The sequence below is a fragment of the Lithobates pipiens genome, unplaced genomic scaffold (genome assembly GCF_037356315.1).
Source record: "Lithobates pipiens isolate NorthernLeopardFrog02 unplaced genomic scaffold, aLitPip1_a1.2 Scaffold_18, whole genome shotgun sequence".
NCBI lineage: Eukaryota > Metazoa > Chordata > Amphibia > Anura > Ranidae > Lithobates > Lithobates pipiens.
The window spans coordinates 564,386,583-564,405,549 of NW_027507758.1; the positions used below are offsets into that span (position 1 = coordinate 564,386,583).

Genomic DNA, 18,967 nt, shown 5'->3' on the forward strand with positions numbered 1-18,967 from the left:
TAACACAAGTTGTAACAAACTTCTGTACTTCCTCTAAAATCACTTCTTGTAGATCTTCACTTGACCTGAGCTCTCATTCTCTCTCACTAGACCTGCCGATCCACTGCCACTTGATCCCCTGAGCTCTTCTGATCTTCACACTCAGTTATCTTCCTCAAGCGTCACCCCCGCTTCCCTGCTGGGTCCCTGGCTTGGCACTCCAGATACTCCTCAAGCGTCACCCCACTGACTGGGTCCCTGGCTTGGCACCTGCTGAAGTTTCCCAATTCTTCACCATCCCCGGTTGGTGAAAATACTGCTCCAGTACTTGCTTCAGCTACTCACTGTGGTCCCTGGTAATATGGGGGTTGGTCCCTTAGTGGTGACAGCTTCCCCTCTACTTCCGACCACCACAGGTGATCCAGCCAGCAGAACCAATACTTCTGGTTGGACTGCAAGCCGCAATCCCAACCCTAAGCTGCTCTCTTGCCTCTGGATAGTCCCTCAGACAGCCTAGCAGCCAGATGTTCCCAGGAATAGGCCCAAACTCCGGTCTAGCAGCCCGGCCAGCACAACACATGTCCACCCAGACAGCCATCCAGGTGACACAGAATACTGATAACCTGACTCCACCCAAATATATAGGTTCTCCCAGCTGGCCAAGGGATTTAGGAAAACCCCTGCTCATTGGCTGAGATACCCAATATATTCCTACTCTGTTCTTGCTTTGCCCTTGTCTTATCTAATGCCACTTATCCGTCCTCCTAGAGGCAGAAGAGAGAAGTGCAGCAGTTCTAGACTTAGGGTGAACTCAATTGATCCCTAACAATTGGTCAAGGCAAATACACCTGGCAGGTAACTTTAGGAGCAACCCTGCCTAAACACCAGGGTGCTACAGATAGAACATTCGTGTTTCATGTAATAGAAAGAAAGTGGAGCAGTGCTACCCTATAGATGATAAACTATATAAAAAATGTCAAATGATGTACAATCTAAGCAAAACGAATACTATTGCAAAAAATGTGTAACATGCAACAAAATATTATAAATAATCTTAATCTTGTGCTTAATCTTAAGCACAAGATGTATGTATGAAATGCGTCTACATGATCACAGAGTGGTGTCTTTGGTGTTTTCTTTGTGAAACAAAATAAAAGGCAATCGGAAGTTCTGGATGTGCAGCCATTTCTTTCTTCTTTCCAAGTTTCCTACGGAGGTGGGTCGGGGCTAGCACTCTGCAAGATACTCCAATCAGCCTCAACTTTATACACTTTGAGCAGCGGTTCTTTTTCTTGTAGCCTGGGACTGAAGCTGGTGGTCCTGTCTGCGGAAGGTCCCCAAGGTACGGAACGTCCCCGATCATCTTTATGGTATAAGAAACTAGAAGCGACAAGCGTTATTGGCTTGTGAAAGCATCTGATCAAACCAATTTCTGTTTATTCAGATGCTTTTAAGGGCAGGGGAGAGATCTGGAGTCTTATAGATGCCAGATGTCTCATTAAAGAGTACCTGTCGCTGTCCATTCTATCACAAGTCACAAATGTTGTCCATTCTTTGTGACTGCAATAAAAGTGATAAAAAAAATGAAAGATACAGTTTAAAAATTATTTTTAAATAATATGAAAAATAAAATTCAAAAAATGTAAAGTTCCCTTCATGCTTGCTCACAAAGGCGAACGCATACGTAGGTTTCCCGCGCATATGTAAATGGTGTTCACATCACACATGTGCGGTATCCCCTCAAACATCAGAGTGAGAGCAATAATTCTAGCACCAGATCTCCTGTGTAACTCTAAAATGGTAAACCGTAAAGGCTTTTAACTACTTCAGGACCGCTGTGCACCGATATACGTCCTAACTTTGAAGAGGAATATCGTTGTTATGGCAGCAGCAAGCTGCTATAACCCCAGTATCCTCTTCTTTGGCTGGCAGTCCGGTTTCCGATAATAGTGGTCTCTGCGGCGGATTCGCAGCGAGATCACTTTTATCGGCGGAGGGAGAGGGCGCCCCCTCCTGCAGCGCTCCGGTGCCCTCTGCCGCTCAGATGTTGTCCCTTGTGTGAAATGGAGACAAGTAAGGGGAAGATGGCCCGTACCCGTCTCCATATCATTGCAGGGTGGAAACAACGTCAAAATGTCACTTCCGAACCATAGCTTTTAATGGTCCATTTTTTACATTTTTTTTAATGACAAAATTTCTTCTTTTTTTTAATTGCATTTTAGTGTAAATATGAGATCTGAAGTCTATTTGACCCCAGATCTCATATTTAAGAGGTCCTGTCATGCTTTTTTTTTCTATTACAAGGGATGTTTACATTCCTTGTAATAGGAATAAAAGTAACACAATTAATTTTTATTTATTTTTAAAGAACAGTGTAAAAATAAAAAATAAAAGGTAAAATAAATAAGATTAAAAAAAAAAGCGGAAGCGAACGCATACATGAGTAGCACCCGCATATGAAAACGGTGTTCAAAAGACACATGTGAAGTATCACCGCAATCAGTAGAGTGAGAGCAATAATTCTAGCCCTAGACTTCCTCTGTAACTCAAAACATGCAACCTGTAGAATTTTTTAAATGTCGCCTATGGAGATTTTTAAGGGTAAAAGTTTGTCGCCATTCCACGAGCGTCTGCAATTTTGAAGCGTGACCTGTTGGGTATCAATTTACTCGGCGTAACATTATCTTTCACAATATAAAAAAAATTGGGCTATCTTTACTGTTGTCTTATTTTAATTCAAAAAAATTTATTTATTTTTTCAAAAAAAGTGCACTTGTAAGACCGTTGTGCAAATACGGTGTGACAGAAAGTATTGCAACAACTGCCATTTTATTCTCTAGGGTGTTAGAAAAAAAAATGTATAATGTTTGGGGGTTCTAAGTAATTTTCTAGCAAAAAAAAAAAAAACAGTTTTTAACTTGTAAACAACAAAACTCAAAAAGAGGCTCGGTCCTTAAGTGGTTAAAACATTCACTATGGAGATTTTAAGATACTGTAGCTTGGCACCCTTCCACGGGCGTATACAATTTTAAAGCGTGACATGTAAGGCATTTATTTATTCATCGTGTACCATCTTCTTTTATATTTTACAAAAAATGGTTAATATATTGTGTTTCTGTGCACCAAATTTAATTAAAATGTATTTTTTCCCCAAAAAATGGAAAAACTGCTGCGCAAATACCAAGTGATATAAAAAAATTGCAGCACACACCATTTTATTCTCTAGGGCCTATGCTTAACCACTTCAATACAGGGCACTTTCACCCCCTTCCTTCCCAGCCCAATTTTCAGCTTTCAGCGCTCTAGCGCTTTCAGTGACAATTGCGCGGTCATGCTACACTGTACCCAAATGAAATTGTTATCATTTTGTTCGCACAAATAGAGCTTTATTTTGGTGTTATTTATTCACGACTCCGTTTTTTTTTTTTTGCGATATAAGCGCAAAAAAAGCGGAAATTTGGGAAAAAAACAATATTTTCTTTTTTCTATTTGAAAAGAAATCCAATAAAATCAAATTTTGTCATAAATTTAAGCCAAAATGTATTCTGCTACATGTTTTTGGTAAAAAAAATTCCGTTAAGTGTATAATAATTGGTTTGTGTGATCACGGACATATGTACGCAAATGATCATGTACATATGTGTGCAGGTGATCACGTACATATGTGTGCAGATAATCATTGGGACATGTGATTTTAGTGGGACATATGTGGGGGACATGTTTTTATTATTAGGGACATGTGTTTTTATTATTTGGGTACATGTATGTTTTGGGGACATGTCTGTTTTGGGGACATATGTGGGGACTGTGTTTTCACTGTGTGGTGTGTTGTGTGTTTACACTACACTGATGATCAGTGAGTAAAAAGCTGTGAAAAGCAGCCCATACTCACTGATCATCAGCCGGCTGCAGCGTTCTGCTCTCCTCTTCTCAGCGGTGACTTCCGTGTGAGGAGAGGAGAGCCGATTGCCTAGCAACCGGCTGTTTGTTTACATCACATGACAGCCGTGATTGGACACGGCCGTCATGTGATCAGGAGGGCCAATCACAGAGCCCTCCTGCCGATCTGAGATGTGCCGTGTCCGGGTGACACGAGCACATCGGGATCGCGCCGCTGCGCGGGCGCGCGCGCGCGCGATCCCGCTGCTCCTGAATGACGTTCCTGAACGTCCTATCAGGAGCAGGCGGCTCCCACCCGCCGTATATATACATTGGCCGGGTGGGAAGTGGTTAAAAAATAAAAATAAAAAAATGTTTTGGGGGTTCTAAGTAATTTTGTAGCAAAAAAAGATGATTTCTACATGTATAAAATGAATGTCAGAATCGGCCTGGGTGTCGAGCAGTTAAAGCTCGGATGTTTTTGTGGTTTAGAGTACCTGTGGAGCCTAATGAATAAATATGAACAGTCATTTGCTGGGACCAAATGTAATATTATACCATATTTTATTACATTGGGGGGATGACTCTGTTATATTGACCTTTGTGGGTATATTAACCACTTCAATACAGGGCACTTATACACCTTCCTGCCCAGACCAATTTTGAGCTTTCAGTGCTGTCGCACTTTGAATGACAATTGCGCGGTCATGCTACATTGTACCCAAACTAAATTTTTTATCATTTTGTTCCCACAAATAGAGCTTTCTTTTGGTGGTATTTGATCGCCTCTGGGATTTTTATTTTCTGCTAAACAAATAAAAAAAGACCAAAAATCTTGAAAAAAAACATGTTTTTTTTGTTTTAGTTACAAAACTTTGTAAATAAGTACGTTTTCTCCTTCACTGATGGGCACTGACGGGGCTGCAGTGATGGGCACTGATAAGGCCCCCGATGAGGTGGCACCAATGAAGTGGCACTGATAGGCGGCACTGATAGGTGGCACGGATATGCGACACAGACACTGATAGGTGGCACAAATAGGCACTGATAGGTGGCACGGATTGTCATGGATAGGTGGCATGGATTGGCATGGATGGGCTGCATGGATAGGTGGCACAAATGGGCATGGATAGGCGGCACGGATGGGCATGGATAGGCGGCACGGATGAGCATGGATAGGCGGCACGGATGGACGGCACGGATGGGTATGGATAGGCGGCACGGAAGGGCATGGATAGGCGGCACAGATGGGCATGGATGGGCACTGATAGGCGGCTAGGATGGGCACTGATAGGCGGCATTGTAATTTAAAGTATTGTAGGGATGGATGCCAATCAGTGCCAAACAATAATGCATGGCAATCAGTGATGCCCTCCTAGATTGTAAGCTCTAACGAGCAGGGCCCTCTGATTCCCCTTGTCTTGAATTGTATTGTATTGTAATGTCTACCCCAATGTTGTAAAGCGCTGCATAAACTGTCGGCACTATATAAATCCTGTATAATAATAATAATAATAATAATTATGGGCACTGGCTGGCATCCATGGTGGTCTATGGGGGCATACCTGTTTCTGGGCATCCCCTGGTGGTCTGGTGGCATCCTTGGTGGTCCAGTGTGGGCATACTCAGGGGGGCTGTGCTGATAATCGATTAGCACAGACCCCCCCCGTCAGAGGAGCAGCCGATCGGCTCTCCTCTACTCGCGTCTAAGGCCGCGTACACACGCGCGGACTGTTCGCCCAACTTTGTCCGTCCAACAGTTTCGGCAAACAGTCCGCTCAAACTTAGCATGGACGAACATGGCCACACACGACGGACGAACAGTTTGCTGAAACCGTGCGCGATGACGTGAACGGCACGTACGACGGGACGAAAAATACGACGTCCTATACACTGCATTATAGCTTTCGGCGTGAAAATCCTTTCTGAGCATGCGCGAGACTTAGTTGGCCGAACAAGCCTACACACGAGCGAACAGTCCGCTGAAACCTTGTTTCAGCGGACAGTTTTTCGGAATTTCCGTAAGACCTTGTCCGTCCAACTGTCCGCTGAAACTGTCCGCTGAAGCCCCACACACGAGCGGACTGTCCGCCCAAACACTGTTCAGCGGACAAGGTTGGGCGAACAGTCCGCCCGTGTGTACGCGGCCTAACAGACGCGAGTGAGGAAAAGCCGATCAACGGCTCTTCCTATTTACACTGTAATCAGCCGTGATTGGACATGGCTGATCACATGGTAAAGAGTCTCCGTCAGAGACTCTTTACCGAGATCGTAGTTGCGGGGTGTCAGACTGACATCCCGCAACAACGATCGCCGCAATGGGCGCCCCCGGGGGCGCGCAGCGGCTTAATATCCTGATCACTTCATATGACTTCCGGTCAGGATATTACAGCCACTTTGCCACCGTCATTTTGCTATATGGCGGGCGGCAAGTGGTTAATACAAACAAGGTTCATATATATATATATATATATATAAGGGAACTAATGCCGCGTACACACGACCGGACTTTTCGACGGACTTGGTCTGGCGGACAATCCGTCGGACTTTGCAGCTGAGGTCCGCCGGACTTTCAAATGAATGGACTTGGCCACACACGATCACTCCAAAAGTAAGATGGATTCGAATGTAATGATGTAGAATAAGGAAGTTCGTAGCCAGAAGCCAATAGCTGCCCTAGCATTGGTTTTAGTCCATCGGACTAGCACACAGATGAACGGATTGTCTGCTAAAAGCCGCGTCCGGCGGACAAATTTGAAGCCAGTCTTATTTCTAGGTCCGCCGGACTTTTGGGAAGGAAAAGTCTGCTGGAGCCCACACACGATTGAATTGTCTGATGGACTCTGGTCTGCGGGACCAATTCCTCCAGACAGTCCGATCGTGTGTACGCGGCATGAGAGTCCTGGTGGACTTTATATTGGAACTTTAGGATTGTGCTTATTCTGGAAGAAATGTTCAACTCCCGTGTGCTAAGAACACTTATGAATGAAGCTTGCTGCTTTACATCTTACATTCATTACAGATAAACGTAGATGTAATGTGGAATTATTATTGTTTTTCACAGTATAGAAACCCTTTGAGGTCTCCAGTATTTACAGTTTACTAATGAACATGAATTTATAGGGTGCAGTATACGATTTATATGAATGGTTAGCCATCACTGAAGAATATTATAAAGGACATGGCAGCAATTTTTAATTGGGCTTTAGCAAGTGTTTTTATGTGTTTTATGTGGGCAATAAAGTCCAACTCAGGGAAACTTGGAAACTATCCCTAGCAGTAGGACTAGGCCCACACTCTAAGGGTTACTGCTTGTTTAGACCTAAGAGGAGTAACAGTACTTTTACTTACCAGGCCCTCTGCTCCTCGGTAGGAGCTTCTCCCCTACTCTCTGGCTGTGGACTTGGTGTCATCATGTCCAATACAAGCCATTGGTCTTGATGATGTCAGAACCTTAGACCACTGGAGCATGGGGGAAGAGACACTGCGGGAACCGGTATAGCAGCATAGAGAAGTGGAGGATCGGGTAAGTAAGAAGCCCCCTAGACCTAAACAAGCATTTAACCCTTGCAGAGTTGAGCTTAAATTTGATGAGACTTCCATAAATATTAGATGGTCTCCTGGTCCAAGTGAAAAAAAAAAAAAACGGAGGATGTCATCTAATGTCTACTGGGGGTCTTTAGCCACAACTCTCTAAGAGGTTTGGTGTACCTTGAGTGAACTTGAGACCCAAAATATGGGTTGCCCATTGTGTTCCAACTCTGAACCCATAACAGGCTAAGTGGTGTTACCTAATAACCATGTTATCTCATTAGTCTTCTCACACTCTGATAAAACGTCTCCTCTTATGTTTCAGGCCTCTCGTTTTACACCCGTGTGCTGGAGAACTGTGAGGATGAGGCCAGGTTTGATGAGGTATGAGATTATATTCTTCAATAATAACTGCAAAGTATCTCTTTATTGCATTCCCAGCCAATCAATACACTCAATTACAGCATTTGCAATGTCTACTGGATGATACTTTCATAGGGAAGAAGGTGAATTACCTAGCGATCAAATAGTGGGGACAGCTTCTGCCAGGAAGAAATTATTAAAAAATAAAGAAAAAATAAAGATAAAAAGAGGAAAATGCTTTAAAAATATATATACAGTATCTCACAAAAGTGAGTACACCCCTCACATGTTTTGTAAATACAGTATGTATTATATCTTTTCATGTGACAGTAGGGAGTGTACAGCTTGTATAACAGTGTAAAAACATTTGCTGTCCCCTCAAAATAACTCAACACACAGCTATTAATGTCTAAACTGCTGGCAACAAAAGTGAGTACACCCCTAAGTGAAAATATGCAAATTGGGCCCAAAGTGTCAATATTTTGTGTGGCCACCATTATTTTCCAGCACTGCCTTAACCCTCTTGAGCATGGAGTTCACCAGAGCTTCACAGGTTGCCACTGGAGTCCTCTTCCACTCTTCCATGACAACCTCACGGAGCTGGTGGATGTTAGAGACCTTGCGCTCCTCCACCTTCAGTTTGAGGATGCCCCACAGATGCTCAATAGGGTTTAGGTCCAGAGACATGCTTGGCCAGTCCATCACCTTTACCCTCAGCTTCTTTAGCAAAGCAGTGATCGTCTAGGTGTTTGGGGTCATTATCATGTTGGAATACTGCCCTGCGGCCCAGTCTCCGAAGGGAGGGGATCATTCTCTGCTTCAGTATGTCACAGTACATGTTGCCATTCATGGTTCCCTCAATGAACTGTAGCTCCCCAGTGCCAGCAGCACTCATGCAGCCCCAGACCATGACAGTCACACTACCATGCTTCACTGTAGGCAAGACCCACTTGTCTTTGTACTCCTCACCTGGTTGCCACCACACACGGATGACACCATCTGAACCAAATAAGTTCATCTTGGTCTCATCAGACCACAGGACATGGTTCCAGTAATCCATGTGCTCAGTCTGCTTGTCTTCAGCAAACTGTTGTGCATCATCTTTAAAAGAGGCTTCCTTCTGGGACAACAGCCATGCAGACCAATTTGATGCAGTGTGTGGCGTATCGTTTTAGCACTGTTAGACTGAGCATCCACCCCTTCAACCTCTGCAGCAATGCTGGCAGCACTCATACGTCTATTTCCCAAAAGACAACCTCTGGATATGACGCTGAGCACATGCACTCAACTTCTTTGGTCGACCATGGCGAGGCCTGTTCTGAGTGGAACCTCTCCTGTTAAACCAATGCATGGTCTTGGCCACCGTGCTGCAGCTCAGTTTCAGGGTCTTGGCAATCTTCTTTTAGCCTAGGCCATCTTTATGTAGAGAAACAATTCTTTTTTTCAGATCCTCAGAGAGTTCTTTCCCATGAGGTGCCATGTTGAACTTCCAGTGACCAGTATGAGAAAGTGAGAGCGCGATAACACCAAATTTAACACACCTGCTCCCCATTCACACCTGAGACCTTGTAACATTAACGAGTCACATGACACCAGGGAGGGAAAATGGATAATTGGGCCCAATTTGGACATTTTGACTTAGGGGTGTACTCACTTTTGATCCCAGCGGTTTAGACATTAATGGCTGTGTGTTGAGCTATTTTGAGGGAACAGCAAATTGACACTGTTATACAAGCTGTACACTCACTACTTTACATTGTAGCAAAGTGTAATTTCTTCAGTGTTGTCACATGAAAAGATATAATAAAATATTTACAAAACTGTGAGGGGTGTACTCACTTTTGTGAGATACTGTATACTGATCTTCTGTTTCTTGTTTGTTCAAAAAAGTACTGGTAATATTTTCTGTGCAACTGTGTTTGCCCATTTAGATTTCCTGTACCTAAAGGCTGATGCTGTTCTCCATTACTGTTGTCACAGCTCCTCCCACTATCAAATTGTGCAAACAATGGGATACCTGATCGGAAATACTATGCATGTGTTAATTCTTTATTACCTTTAGTTTGATCTTCTCCTGTGTTTCATGTAATAAATCTTAAAGAATTTGTTACACATTTCACATTCCAGATATGTGCCTGCTGTACTATGTACTCTATGAAAAATGATCCTGTTCTGTTTGTATTGTTTCCTCGTGAAAACCCTGGTGTTCCTGTCAGTCCCTCTGCTTTCCTATTTAAAACTGACCACACTGGGCATGTGGGCACAACATGGTCAGTCCTCTAGCTATGCTGGGAACTCAGCCTGCTCTCCTCCAATGATCAGACTTGTCCTGACACACTATCTATACAAATTTAGAAAATGTGGAAAGGGAAAATTAAATGGAAATGTAATATGAAATAATGTTTTATCTGTGTTGCCTAAAGTAATCAATATGAATCTGCACAGTTATGATAGAAGTTATGGAGTAGGCATTACATATGCTGAAGTGTAAATGGTCATATATGGTACCTACAAGGCTCAGGGTCCTAACTTCTAAGGACTAATGACTGGTCCAGATTTGAGGCCTTGGCTCTGTATGATCTTGATGCGAGGCCCCCAGAGTTGGGACATGCATGCATTTTAATAAATTTCCATTGATTTCAATGAAAAACACATCCATCAAAAATGCAAAGATGTGAATTCAGTCTAAGGGGTATATTTATCAATGATTTTACCTGTTATTGATCCGAAATTTGCCCAGAATTCTTTGGTGGACATGTACAGTTGGATGAATGTTACCTCCCCTGAGCATTGATATGATATTGGCTTATTTTTACTAATATCTGCGGTGCAGCTCCAGGCTCCTTATCTGTCCAGGTCCGGTGACTCACGATAAAGAGTTTAACCTGGGGAAGAGCTTGTCTCAATGTGTAAACATGTAATAAGAAAAGATCTCAAGTGTCACACATCCAGGAACACCTAATAATGTCTATAGCAAAAGCAGCCTCAGGCCAAGCTCTGTTCAGGCCATGCCCTCCAATGCGTTTTGCTCCATTGTTGGGTTTTGCTGCATGTTCGATACTTGGGATATTGGCTTCCTACATGTCTATGGAAAGTGCTGGAAAATACACATATTTGATATTACTCCAAGATGGGCAGTGATGTCACAGGGTACTCCTTCCACAGAGGTGGGTGCTTACCATGACAGGGGCAGGAACTTCCTTTGTGCTCAAATGGATTTCAATCATTAAGGAAGGGGGGACCCTATTCTTTATTCCCCTGACCTGCCACTGCTAGATTGGGTGCCGTTGGATATCTTCAGAGAATTGCTGGAAGTTTTTGTTTAACCACTTCAGCCCCGTACCAATAAACACCTTAAGGACCAGAGGTCTTTTTGCAATTTCGCACTGCGCTGCTTTAACTGGTAATTGCGCGGTCATGCAATATTGCACCCAAACGAAATTTGCGTCCTTTTCTTCCCACAAATAGAGCTTTCTTTTGATGGTATTTGATTGCCTCTGCGATTTTTATTTTTTGCGATATAAATGGAAAAAGAGCGAAAATTTTGAAAAAAAAAGATATTTTCTTCTTTTTGTTATAAGAAAAATCGAATAAACTAAATTTTAGTCATACATTGAGGGCAAAATTTATTCAGCCACATGTCTTTAGTAAAAAAAATGTCAATAAGCGTATATTTTTTGGTTTGCGCAAAAGTTATAGCGTCTACAAACTAGAGTACATTTTCTGGAATTTACACAGCTTTTAATTTATGACTGCCGATCTCATTTCTTGAGGTGCTAAAATGGCAGGGCAGTACAAATCCCCCCCAAATGACCCCATTTTGGAAAGTAGACACCCCAAGGAAATTGCTGATGGGTATGTTGAGCCCATTGAATATTTATTTTTTTTGTCCTAAGGGATTGAATAATGACAAAAAAAAAAAAAAAAAATTTTTTTTACAAAAAGTTGTCACTAAATGATATATTGCTCACACATGCCATGGTTATATGTGGAATTGCCCCCCAAAATATATTCCGCTACTTCTCCCGAGTATGGGGATACCACATGTGTGGGACTTTTTGGGAGTCTAGTCGCGCACGGCACCCCGAAAACCAATCACCACCTTCAGGATTTCTAAGGGTGCAAATTTTTGATTTAACTCCTCACTACCTATCACAGTTTCGAAGGCCATAAAATGCCAAAATAGCACAAAACCCCCCAAAATGACCCCATTTTGGAAAGTAGACACCCCAAGCTATTTACTGAGAGGCATGTTGAGTCCATGGAATATTTTATATTTTGCCACAAGTTGCGGGAATATTACAAACTTTTTGTTTTTTGCACCAAGTTGTCACTAAATGATATATTGCTCACACATGCTATGGGCATATGTGAAATGACACCCCAAAATACAATCTGCTGCTTCTCCCGAGTACGGGGATACCACATGTGTGGGACTTTTTGGGAGTCTAGTCGCGCACGGCACCCCGAAAACCAATCACCACCTTCAGGATTTCTAAGGGTGCAAATTTTTGATTTAACTCCTCACTACCTATCACAGTTTCGAAGGCCATAAAATGCCAAAATAGCACAAAACCCCCCCAAATGACCCCATTTTGGAAAGTAGACACCCCAAGCTATTTACTGAGAGGCATGTTGAGTCCGTGGAATATTTTATATTTTGCCAAAAGTTGCGGGAATATTACAAACTTTTTTTTTTTTGCACAAAGTTGTCACTAAATGATATATTGCTCACACATGCTATGGGCAGAAGTCAAATTACACCCCAAAATAAATTCTGCTGCTTCTCCCGAGTACGGGGATACCACATGTGGGGGACTTTTTGGGAGCCTAGCCACGTACGGGACCCCGAAAACCAAGCACTGCCTTCCGGATTTGAATATAAAATGCTATAAAAAACAAACTAACCAGAGTCACCCGTAACACTTATACGGTGATCAGTGGTGAAAGGGTTAACTAGGGGCAATCAGGGGGTTCAAATTTTTATTAGGTAGTATATGGGGGTCCCTGGCGCTATATAAAAACCTGACAGGGGAACCTAAATAACTAACTGGCTAACCAGCGTCACCAGTGACACTTATACTGTGATCGCTGGTGAAAGGGGGTGAAAGGGTTAACTAGCAGCAATCAGGGGGTTAAAACCATTATTGGGTAGTATATCGGGGTACCTAGCGCTATAAAAACCTGGCGGTGAACCTAAAAAAATAACTAGCTACCTAGCGACACTAGCGACACTGATGCAGCGTTCAGAAAAATTATCGCTTAGTGACACTGGCAAAAGGGGGTGAAAGGGTTAACTAGCGGAAATCAGGGGGTTAAAACCATTATTGGGTAGTATATCGGGGTACCTAGCGCTATAAAAACCTGGCGGTGAACCTAAAAAAATAACTAGCTACCTAGCGACTGTAGCGACACTAATGCAGCGATCAGAAAAACGATCGCTTAGTGACACTGGCAAAAGGGGGTGAAAGGGTTAACTAGCGGCAATCAGGGGGTTAAAACCATTATTGGGTAGTATATTGGGGTACCTAGCGATATAAAAACCTGGCGGTGAACCTAAAAAAATAACTAGCTACCTAGCGACACATGCAGCGATCAGAAAAATGATCGCTTAGTGACACTGGCAAAAGGGGGTGAAAGGGTTAACTAGCGGCAATCAGGGGGTTAAAACCATTATTGGGTAGTATATCGGGGTACCTAGCGCTATAAAAACCTGGCGGTGAACCTAAAAAAATAACTAGCTACCTAGCGACTGTAGCGACACTAATGCAGCGATCAGAAAAACGATCACTTAGTGACACTGGCAAAAGGGGGTGAAAGGGTTAACTAGCGGCAATCAGGGGGTTAAAACCATTATTGGGTAGTATATCGGGGTACCTAGCGATATAAAAACCTGGCGGTGAACCTAAAAAAATAACTAGCTACCTAGCGACACATGCAGCGATCAGAAAAATGATCGCTTAGTGACACTGGCAAAAGGGGGTGAAAGGGTTAACTCTAGGGGCAATCAGGGGGTTAAATCTTTATTGGGGGGTGATAGGGGGCTACCCTGGACCTAACACTAACTGTCCTGACAGTTTTTACTGTCACAACTGACACTGAATGCATTGATCAGTAAAGAAATGATCAATGCAATCAGTGACACTGTGACTGGGGGGGGAGGGGGGGCGGGGGGGGATCGGGGGCGATCGGGGGGGGGATCGGGGGGGGGTTTGTGTGCCTGTGTGTACCTACATGTCAGTGTAGTGTTGGTGCACACTTACTTTTAGTCTTCTCCTCGTAGTCCGGTCAAAAAGACCGCCCCGAGGAGAATGACATCACTTCCTCCTTCCTGTGTAAACAATACACAGGGGAGGAAGCTTCTCATTGGCCAGGAGCGATCCAGAGGGGGTGGCCGAAAACCAACGGCCATCCCCTCATCACGGAGCGCTCCTGGACCGAATCGGACCGCCGTAAACAGCGGGAGGGGGTCCGATCGGACCCCCCACCCGCTGGAAGGCAATCACGTAGATGTACGTGATTGTGCCTGCCTGTGCCATTGTGCTGACGTACAATGGCAATACGGCGGTCCTGAAGTGGTTAAAATAGATCAATATGGGTTTTAAAAATATGTGTGGGGTGTGTATTTATGTTTAATGGATATTGGATATTTTGATGATAGGCAACTCCTATCCTCATATTGATTAGTGGTTCCAAATTAATAACTACTGCAGTAGGGAACAGACCCAAAAGATACGCTCAGCATCTTTCCAAATAACCATTCTCCTTTATTATGAGGCATTTGAAGGTTTTTATACACATGATTACGTAGGTATCACATTAATATTACAATTGTACGTTTATGGTAACAAGGGGCGTTACATAGGCAGGCTAATTCTAATCAGGACTTGAAAGAATGCAAAACATGTACTGAAAACATTGTTAGTGCCGTGTGCACAGTGAGGGCATTGTGCAATACATATAAAATAGAATACAATTATATACAGAACCTACAAATTTCCATTACACCTTCTTATCTGAATTCATGGTGATTAATGGTCGACGGGTCCATAAAATCAGTTCAACATGAAGGGGCAACCATCTACTATGCCCTCCTGTGTAGATAGGACCCCCTTCACTGCCACTTGCTGGAGCTTCAGGCAGCTGTGTTTTGAGGAGGGCACCCATATCTATTGGGGAATTCCTTTCAAAGCATACCGGTCCAATTATGAAGGACATATGAACTGGTGTTAACATAGCAGGGTCCCTTGCTATGGGGATACCAACCAGCATGCTTGCTATGTTTGGCTGCTTAGCTCTGGGAAGGGAGGGGAGTAGAGGGAATAGGACACTTTTTTATGTAATGTTTTATATTATAAAAAGAGTGAACTATTGACAACATATATCTATTTTCATATGTATGGGGAGATTTAAAAGATGTTCAACCAATGCTGCAATTGCCAGGTGATCATTCATCCTATTGTAAATTGAGTGAAGGTAACTGTGGAATTCAGGATGACTGACTCTCAATAAAGGATTTACTGGAAAATTCCCCATTGCATCCTTTATAAATAGCTCCCGAAATCTTACCCCAACTCAAAAACGTGAAGTCTTCCTTAACACAAAATGAATAATTTTCTATTCTGAGCTGAGATCATACATGAAGGGGCAACCATCTACTTGCCCTCCTGTGTAGATAGGGCCCCCTTCCCTGCCACTTGCTGGAGCTTCAGGCAGATACGTTCACCAGAAAAAAAAAATGTTGCGTCTACGTATTTTGTACTATGCATGCATGTAGATATTTTCTTGAAGATTATTCATTATCTACCTCAGCCTTTCTCAAATAGGGTTGCTCCAGAGATTGCTAGGGGTTCCTTGAGCAGTGGTAGAATAAACACCCACCTGATATTGCTTGCATAGTTCTGTCACCAATGCCACTTGACAGAGCCAACAGCATAGGACCAGTGGAGCTCTTCCTCTCTTTTGGTAGTAAAGAAACTGCTGGCACCAATGATCATGTTAGCTGCCCCTGGAGGAGGGCATTCTTCTCACTTCTGACTGACCATCAATCTAAGGAACATTCTTTCCACTGATTGCTAGTGTAAGGGGACCACCTTTCATTAACCACCAATGTGGTGTGGCTTACATACCACAATTTGTATATAAAATGTTTTTTAGCAGGTGTTCCATGAGACCTGGATATTGTTGAAAGGGTTTCCTATGGTAAAAGGATTGAGAAATGCTGATCTATATCATGCATATGATTTTGCTTTATTTGCTAAAGATGAGTGGGTTTGTCCTTTTTTTCCTTGTATTTTATTTTGTCCAGAACTTCTGGCTGTTTGCTTTAGTATTCAAAAGGCATCTGTAGCCATAGCCTTTTTTCAGTTTTGGATACAGTGGGAAATTGGTAAGGAGGAATTTTACCTATAGGGACACTTATCTTAGAGGAGATTTTACTTTGTAAAGATTTCCGCTCACTTTATTCCACGTTTCTGGAACAGAAAATGAAGAAATTTTCTGCAACAGGGCTTTAAATGAGAAAAAGTAGTTTTGGCTATAGCTCTAATTGAGATTAAATGTATGAACCCCCCCCCCCCCCACACCTTTCATTACATTTTCCAATTGAAGATCAGAACGTAAAAGCAGACAAAGCCTATATATATTGCTGCCTAACATACTCAGGCTAGACCCATATGTGTGGAACCTAAGGGCTCATTTACACTTGCTTCGGCTTCAACACACATTTAAGTGCCTACCGCTTCAACATGCTTTTATGATGTGTTTGTGATGCTTTGGTGGTGCTTTGATAAAGCTTCAGTGATGCTTTGGTGGTGCTTTTATGAAGCTTCGGTGATGTTTCTGTGGTGCTTTGATGAAGACTAGGTGATGCTTCGATTATGCTTTTTTGAAGCTTTATTGAAGCTTGGCAGATGCCCTGTGTGTGTGGAGATATCTCATACCTGCAATTTCTCCAAAACAAAGGGAAGATAAAGTTGAATTAAAGCCTCTCAAAATCTGCACGTGCATCAAGCGAGCTTTGCCATAGACTTCTATAGAGGCTTCAAAGACGCTTTGAAGCACCACTAAAGGGACATGTGGTATAATTTTTGAAGCAAAGCCGAAGCAAAGCAAAAGCAAGGTATAAGCAGGATTGTAAGCTGCCCATTTTATTTAGTGATGGGGCTTTGACTGGCATTCAGAGAGCTTTAACAAAGCCTGTCTGAAGCCATGTTTTGAAGCAAGTATAAACTAACTCTTACACTCTAGAGCAGCCATTCCCAACAAGGGTTCTGTGAAACCCTAGGGTTGTGCCAGAGGCTGCTAGGGGTCCCTTAATCTGTGGCTGAACCAGTGGCATGAGTCTGACCACCGCTGTCAGAAGAGCATTCTTCCCACTGATTCCCACAGTAAGGGTAATTTTTCCCCACTGACCACCAGTGAATTGGTTTTAGTAGAGATTCCCCAAGACCTAGAAATTATCTGTAAGGCCGCGTACACACGGGCGGACTGTTTGCCCAACTTTGTCCGCTGAACAGTGTTTCAGCGGACAGTCCGCTCGTGTGTGGGCTTCAGCGGACAGTTTCAGCGGACAGTCTGACGAACAAAGTTTTTCGGAATTCCCGTAAGACAGTCCGCTGAAACTTGGTTTCAGCGGACAGTCCGCTCGTGTGTAGGCTTGTTCGACAAACTAAGTTTCGCGCATGCTCAGAAAGGATTTACACGGCGAAGGTTGCATTGCAGTGTATTGGACGTCGAATTTCTCGTCCCGTCGTACGTGCCGTTCACGTCATCGCGCACGCTTTCAGCGGACTGTTCGTTCATCGTGTGTGGTCAAGTCCGTTCATGCAAATTTTGAGCGGACTGTTTGTCGGATTATTTGACGAACAAAGTTGGGCGAACAGTCCGCCCGTGTGTACGCGGCCTAAGGGTTCTTCATGGGTTTAAAGGTTGACCAAGGCTGCTGTAGTGTCTTCTGAAGTCATTGGTACATGACAAAGCCTTTGACAAAGCCTCTGGTTATTCTCAATGGTCAGGCCCAAAGTCTGAACAATTTCAGAGAATGTCAGATCCCTAGTTGATGTAGACTATTCAGTCCTTGTGCAGGCCAGGTGGTAAAAACCTGGGTTTGTCTACTTATGAATGATATATTATAGCTGAATCTGAGTCGTGTGGCTGGGGGGGGCAAACTGACAGTGTCCCTGGAATTCCTAGTAATCACTTACCAGCAAACCCCACAGCTCCTGCCTACATTGAAGACAGTGTCTCTGGTAATGGGGAAACATGTGACTTCCTCCCCAGTTACATTTCTGGAGCCTAGAAGCCAGTGGTTTGGCTCACCAAAGACATGATGTCACTGCTCACTTAGCATCCAACCCCAGCAGACACTAGGGATTTTAGTGTTGGTTGCAATGGAGGCAGGAACAGTGGGAAGATGCCAAAGTATTTATAAGAGGTTGGGGAGAGTATTTATATGGATATTGTGATCCTACATTGGCATGCCAAGATGACCATGTCTCTATAAGAACAGTGTGTAGCGTTTAGGAAACATTTATTTTTTTATCTGGCACTTAGGTTTCAAACTTCTTTGTGCTTTTTGCATCTGCCACAGGTGTCCTTTGTGCCTTTGAAGAAGCATTAGAATTTTCTGATTATCATAGGGGAAGTACAGTTTGTGTAAGAAGCAAAATCCGGCAAATTATAGCTTAACAAAAAAAAATCATCTGTAGGTGATTGTTATAAATAGGCTTTCTAGTTTAACTATTATGTGCCTATCAAAGCGTAGTGAGTACATTTTGAAAATTAATAGAGCCGTTTGGTATTTGCGACCAGGTTCGTACAGACTAGGTCCTACATTTTTTCAAAAATACTAAAGGATATATATAACCTAAAGGTGTGCTTAGGTGGCTTTTCATTGACGCCTCTCCATAGTATGGCTTGTAAATCTCTTAGTATAGAGAAGATCAATGTCAATAAACCGCGGTGGTGGAGATCATCAGTAAACTTTAATGCAGTAATTGTGCTGACACAAGTAAATACTGGCATGTGGCACATTAAAAACATGCTGAGACCACACTCTATTGTATCTTGAACAATAGATGACAATACCCAAGAGGATAAAATCTTGTGTTTGATATATGTACAGGATGTGGCCAAGTAGCTATATAGAGAGCTAGGCTCTGTGTAAACACTGCAGACCATCAATAGGTTCCCTATGAGTTGGATCAATGACAGA

The 18,967-nt window shown here is 43.1% G+C and overlaps 1 protein-coding gene across 16 annotated transcripts in view; it reads left to right on the forward strand.

The window, feature by feature from the left end:
* OTOF (otoferlin) overlaps window positions 1-18,967 on the forward strand; it is a 529,099-nt gene that overhangs the window by 53,308 nt on the left and 456,824 nt on the right. For all 16 annotated transcript variants that reach the window (XR_013276955.1, XM_077488986.1, XM_077488987.1 and 13 more), the window contains exon 2: window positions 7,715-7,773. Coding sequence is in view for 15 of the 16 variants with exons in the window: in XM_077488986.1 (XP_077345112.1) it covers window positions 7,715-7,773 (59 nt within the window). In the remaining variant the exon portion in view is untranslated. The remainder of the gene's footprint in view (window positions 1-7,714; window positions 7,774-18,967) is intronic.